This window comes from Oncorhynchus gorbuscha, linkage group LG15, assembly GCF_021184085.1.
Source record: "Oncorhynchus gorbuscha isolate QuinsamMale2020 ecotype Even-year linkage group LG15, OgorEven_v1.0, whole genome shotgun sequence".
Lineage (NCBI taxonomy): Eukaryota > Metazoa > Chordata > Actinopteri > Salmoniformes > Salmonidae > Oncorhynchus > Oncorhynchus gorbuscha.
This window is the reverse complement of record NC_060187.1, coordinates 61211510-61218356: the sequence shown is the minus strand read 5'-3', so window position 1 is coordinate 61218356 and position 6847 is coordinate 61211510. Positions and strand designations below refer to the sequence as shown.

Below are 6847 nucleotides of genomic sequence, written 5' to 3'. Positions count from 1 at the left end.
TTTTGTAACAATGCGGAGGACTCCAAATAGCTCCGCATTGACATGATTGTTGGACGCTAGGTGATGGTGGGAGGGGCAGAATGCCCAGTATAAACACAAACTCACTTCCTTGACCACTTCTTTCACAACAGCTCTGCAAAAAATATGCAGTGCATTCGGAAAGTATTCAAACCTCTTGACTTTTTACACATTTTGTGACGTTACAGCCTTATTCTAATATGGTTGAAATGTTTTTTCCCCCATCAATCTACAGACAATACCCCATAATGACAAAGCAACAACAGGTTTTTAGAAACGTTTGCAGATATATTAAACATAAAAATCTGAAATTTCACATTTATATAAGTATTCTGACCCTTTACTCCCTACTTTGTTGAAGCACCTTTGGCAGCAATTACATTTACATTTACATTTAAGTCATTTAGCAGACGCTCTTATCCAGAGCGACTTCAAATTACAGCCTCAAGTCTTCTTGGGTATGACTCTACAAGCTTGGCACACCTAATTTGGGGAGTTTCTCCCACTCTTCTCTGCAGATGCTCGCAAGCTCTGTCAGGTTGGATGGGGAGAGTCGCTGCACAGCTATTATCAGGTCTCTCCAGAGGTTTTCGAACGGGTTCAAATCCGGCCTCTGGCTGGACCACTCAAGGGCATTTAGAGACTTGTCCCGAAGCCACTCCTGGGTTGGCTTGGCTGTGTGCTTAGGGTCGATGTCCTGTTGGAAGGTGAACCTTCACGCCAGTGACGCTTGACATTCAGGCCAAAGAGTTCAATCTTGGTTTCATCAGACCAGATAATCTTGTTTCTCATGTTGTGAGAGTCCTTTAGGTGCCTTTTGGCAAACTCCAAGTGGGCTGTCATGTGCCTGCCTTTTACTGAGGCAAACGTCTGGCCACTCTACCATAAAGACCTGATTGGTGGAGTGCTGCAGAGATCGTTGTCCTTTTGGAAGGTTCTCCCATCTCCACAGAGGAACTCTGGAGCTCTGTCACAGTGACCATCTGGTTCTTGATCACCTCCCTAACCAAGGCCCTTCTCCCTCTAGGAAGAGTCTTGGTGGTTCCAAACTTCTTTCATTTAAGAATGACGGTATCACACTGTGTTTTTGGGGACCTTCGGTGCTGCAGACACAGATCTGTGCCTCGACATAATCCTGTATCGGAGCTCTACGGACAATTCCTTCAACCTCATGGCTTGGTCTTTGCTCTGACATGCACCGTCTACTTTGGGAACGTATATAGACAGGTGTGTGCCTTTCCAAATCATGTCCGATCAATTGAATTTACCACAGGTGGACTCCAATCAAGTTGTAGAAAAATCTCAAGAATGATCAATGGAAACACGATGCACCTGAGCTCAAGTTCGAGTCTCATAGCAAAGGGCCTGAATACTTAAGTAAATAAGGTATTTCTGTTTATTTTTTTGATAAATTTGAAAAAATTTCTAAAATCCAGTTTTTGCTTTGTTATTATGGGGTATTGTGTGCAGATTGATGAGAACTTTTTTTGAAATCCATTTTGGAACAAGGCTGTAATGTAACTAAATGTGGAAAAAGAAAAGGCAAGGGGTCTGAATACAAAACAGTGGCTGCACCAAAGCAATCTAGCAAACAGAGCAGCTGCATCCCCACTTTCAAAATAGTGGGGATGCACTTTTTTTTGACTAGAAACTATCATGATCCATTGGGTATTTTGATATGTTCAGTGATTAGTAACGTACACAATCTCCCCCGTCGTCTCAAGATGAATGGTTTTGCCCCCTTGAAAGTTTTGCAATTCAAATGCAAAACGGAAGGGATAGAGAAAAAACAAGAACTCGTTTGACCTCTACTTTTCCAAATCACGTATTTGTCAGTCCTTCCCCATTGTGAGAAAAACACAAACATGACAAAGGTAAAATTACACTTAAAATTTTTTTACACAAATACCTTCAAAACTTGCTTCGTTGTGCAACTAGTAAATATTACTTTTTGAAAATGTACAACCACCAGGCACATACAGTACGAGCTGACACAGGACTGTAAAATCAAGCATTTACCAAAACTATTAAAAGAGGCATAGTAGCGTGGATTGAATTGTGTTGATTTATGACTACATGCACATTTGCTTTAAAACTACACAAAATTATAGTATTACTGTTTTTGAATAATTTATCTAAATATAAAAGCGATGGGGATTGTAGTGTTGGTTGATCAGTATGAATTGATGGGTTTGGATTGATTATGGTCTAGATACAGTACAGTATTGCTGGGTGATATGTGTGGATTGGTGGGGTGTGATGGGTTGGTTGATGTGCTTGGGTTGATTATGGTCTAGATACAGTACAGTATTGCTGGGTGATATGTGTGGATTGGTGGGGTTTGATGGGTTGGTTGATGTGCTTGGGTTGATTATGGTCTAGATACTGTACAGTATGGCTGGGTGATATGCAGTACAGAGGGACTTCCTGGATTGCAACACCAGGTTACAGGGAGAAGTAACAGACTGAGGACATGAAGTGACAGCTCACACCCATCAGAGACTCACACAGGGCTCACAGTCAACAGGAAGAGAGAGCACACAGAGAGAGGTAATGTGCTGATTCAGTCTTATTCTTTGCATGGCAAAAATAAATATGTATTTTTTAAGTGCTTGGGAAAAAATGGGCAAATCTGGACACAACTTGAAATGCTTTAACAAAACGAGTATCTCCTTGTTCCTCGGTAGAAACAATTGTTACTTTTGTTACAATGAATCTCCATAATGACTTAGGTAAAAAGTCTGTAATTACTCTGTTACCATGTGGTTTTTAAAATAGATTCCAGACAATTAGGGTAAAATAAAACATTACTAGGACTTTGATATCTTCTCTCCATGCATTAAATTACAGTTTTAAAAAATGTGCTAGGAAGGGTGTAACAATTTATAAACATGCCATGAAAAGATCATGTCAGATGTTAGGAATGCCTCTGTATTCACAGCTGGCAATGGGATGAATTGTTATGGTCATAGTAAAGAACAAGAAGGCCTGCACTCTGTTGGCACTCCCTATTCACCACTTTATTGATAACGCTACGATCCAAAACGGATCATCATCAAGTCAAACTGAGTGCTCACTTTCAAAAAATAAATACACATTTCATCTCACATGATCATGACGCATGGTGGGCCTGGAAACAATTCAATTTTGTGCATAATCAATCATAATTAATCACAGAGGTATATATGGTCATATGTATACTCTTTCTGTGCTCCAGAGCTGTGGACACAGACAAGGAGACCATAGAAAGTGGTAAAAGAGGACACACCCTGGTGTTGTGGTTGATTCATTGAGGCAGTGAAGGCAGCATGTGGGTCCTCATCTGGGCAGCTCTACTCTTCTCTCTGGCAGAGAGAGCAACATGTCAAAGTAGGGTCCCTTTAATCATTAAAGTGTTATACATTTTGAAATCATGACTATTTGTATAGATGAGGTAGTTGCAGTGGTAAGGCAATTTAAAACCCATTTTAATCTAAAATGATTCTGTATCATCAAAAATGTTACGGACAAGTGAAGTAGTATCCAAGTGCTTCCTGTATTACTCATGATTATTCATTTCCCTCCATCAGGACAGGCCCCTACTGCAGCAGCTCCATCAGCTGCAAACACAAACAGCATCATCTTCCGTCCAGAAGAAATAACAGCACAGACTGGCCTATGTGCTGTTATTTCATGTACTTTCAATCACTCTGATAGTGTCAAGCAGAACGCAGCAGTATGGTACAAATACCCTGCAAATGGCAAAAAAAAGGATCATCATATAATTTTCCACTCCAAAAATCCCTCTAAAGCTCAGGAGGGTTATAACCACAGAGTGTATCTACTGGAGACAGACCTGACAAAGGGGAACTGTAGCGTGGTCATCAACAACATCAGAGAGAATGATGCTGGACAGTATCAATTCAAAATGAAAGGAAGACCATTTATAGACCCACAGAAACTCACAGTAACAGGTATAGCATGACTATGTACACTGTAACAGGTACAATTAAATGTGTACGCTGACTGCAACATACAGGTACATACCTCCAATTCACGAATGCCAAGATTCCCCTCCCCAAGTCTCCCTTTCCAAAGTCAGCTTTTTTATTAAATAGTGTTGGAATTTTTGGGGAAGTTTAACATGGGTCTGATTATGTTTCTCTGATGTCTGGTGCACAGATGTGAAATTCACTTCAGAGTTTGTATTATTTTTCCAGCTCTGACCCAGAAGCCCTCAGTGTTGACTCCTCCTCTGACAGAGGGAGAACCAGCGACTCTGACCTGCACCGCCCCGGGAATCTGCTCTGGAACTCCTCCTAACATCACATGGACATGGAGCGGGACAGGAGACAACATCACTGAGCTCAGAGACAACACCACGACACAAAGGAGAGAGGATCTCACCCGCTTCACAACAACCCACTTCTCAACTTTGACCTTTACCCCCTCAGCTAAGCATGACGGCACCAAGGTCACGTGTCTGGTGACCTTCAATGGAAGCGTCATCACCAAGAAGACACTGAAATTGAATGTGACACGTAAGTACTGTACATTATCTGACTTTGTGCTTCAGCAGAAATTAAGTGGGCAGAGTGAGAGAGGAGCTGCAAGTCACCCTAAAAGAATAAGAAGAAAAACACGGATGTAAAGATATAAGTTAAGATACTTTGTTAGAGAGCCACAGCTTCCCAGTCCCACCCAATATGAATGCAACATATAGATGTACAGTACATGCTTTGATTGAGAAAATATGCTTTTTTCTTCAGAGGATTCTTAGTATTCTGAGCCACTTCTAAAATCATACATGTGCTGTTCTCTTTGCAGAGGAAGTATCTAAAGACATCTTGGCTATGCTGTTGAACCCACCACTGATTACTGCAGTTGTGATTGGTGCAGCCTGCTCAGCCACCATCGGTTGTATCATCCTGTGTTTCACAGGGAAATATAAAAAGTACATGCATCCTATTACTGTCGAACAGATACTATTCACTGAGTATGTTGTTTTAAAAATCAATTGCAGATTGTCTAACATATCTATATTTACTATCAAGAACATCAGATTAATTGTCAAAAGTGCCAATGCCTTTCACCATATTGTAATGGAAGTGCTTGCTATAACCCCTCCAAAATACAGTTATTGAGTAATTTAATTTGTAATATTTTCCTTAGACGCAAAGAGAGGACCCCAAAGAACTTAGACTCCAAAAGCCCTTTCACGAACCTGGAAATGGTGGCATGTGAAGACCAACAGGTGCAGTATCCGTTTTTTTTTCCTTTATTTAGCCTCACCAACATTCATTTAGCATTGACATGCCAACAGGAGTTTACAAGACAACACAAACAGGTCTGGGACCACCAAGCTAACAAAAGACTCCTAACACAGTTATTTATGTAATGTTCTCCATAGAGAGATGCAGGACAGGCAGTGATGGGCGAACAGACACATCTGCAGGTGGAGCTGAGGGAGGGAACTGAAAACGGAGGGCTCCAGACCAGTGGAGCTGCGGGACACTCTGCCCCAGGGGAAGAACCAAAAGAGGTGGACTACGCCAGTATCAACTACTCCCTACTGAAGAAGAAGACACCTGAGGAGGCAGAGAAGAAGACCACTACCACAGAGTCAGACTACGTCGAAATCAAACGAGAGAAGAAGAATGAGAGGGGAAAAGATGGTAGAGAGGAGAGTGGTGTGATGGAAGAGGTGGAAGGGGAGGAGATGATAGGGAAGGACGTGGAGAACGGGAAGCCAGTACGAGAGACAGATGAAGATACAGCGCTTTACTCCAACGTCAAGGCTATTTTTGGTGGAGAGTGACACAGCAATTTTGTCTAGAAACATGGGAGATAGCACACAGTACTATGGCTTCTATTATACAGCACTGCTGTGTTTTCTCATATTCCAGACTGAATGTTTTGTGATGATACAGAGACTTTGTTTTACTCAATCTACTGTAGGTAATAGTTTTGGTACTTCTTTATTTTTCAGCCCTGTGTCAGCCGAAGCAAGTATTTTTGGGAGGGTTATACATATTTTTTAAGGAAGTTAATGTAATGTTAATTTTGTAATGATTCTGTCTTGTGTCACCATGGGGAAGGACTGACAAAGACATGGTTTGGAGAAGTAGAGGTTTTCTCCTCTGTCCTTTCATGTTTTGGCATTTTGATTTAACCCTAAGCCTATTTATTGAGGCACTCCCTTACTTTTGATGATTGTGTATATTTATAAATGTATGAGGGAAAGGAAGTAACCCGCACACTGCTCTTGATAGTACCACTGATCTTTAATAAACTTTTGTGAGTTTTTTAAAATAGCACCCTGATGTAGACTTAGCCCCACCCACATCCGTTCCACGCATCGAATGGGGTTGGAGGCGAGGTGAAAAACAAATCACTGCTACCAAATATAACAATATGCATTTCATAAATATTCGAATAAAGTGTGTACATAAAACGTATTAAACACGTCTGTAAAACCACAATGAGGACATCAACCTACCAAGCAAGCTTTCATAAATCCTTGGGTACAGTGTAAGAAAAACGTCAGAGTAATCTGAAATAGGGGCATAATTCATTTTCAAATGTACAACATCAAATACATAGGCATTTCAAATGTAAGAATTTAAGGAAATAGTGTATGGAGGGGTGAAAATCCCAAAACATTCTCTTTTGCTCAGAGTGTTATTAATATCACCTCACCTGTCTGATATCTAAACCTTTTCTATGCCACAAAATCTAAAGGCAGAAATGTCATGTTTAGGTCATTAGAATGTACTGCGACTGTATAATCCCTGTCGTTTCTCCTAACTGAATTTGTATGTTCACTGATTCTCTGTTTGAGAAAACGATA

The 6847-nt window shown here is 40.8% G+C and overlaps 1 protein-coding gene across 1 annotated transcript; it reads left to right on the top strand.

The window, feature by feature from the left end:
- Positions 1-2286: 2286 nt before the first annotated feature.
- On the top strand, positions 2287-6455 carry LOC123997788 (myeloid cell surface antigen CD33-like). The gene is made up of 7 exons (XM_046302341.1): positions 2287-2568; positions 3236-3387; positions 3588-3971; positions 4218-4538; positions 4825-4951; positions 5170-5251; positions 5408-6455. Exons 2-7 carry the CDS (start codon positions 3327-3329, stop codon positions 5813-5815), a joined length of 1383 nt encoding a protein of 460 aa, XP_046158297.1. The 5' UTR covers positions 2287-2568; positions 3236-3326; the 3' UTR covers positions 5816-6455.
- The last annotated feature ends 392 nt before the right edge of the window (positions 6456-6847 follow it).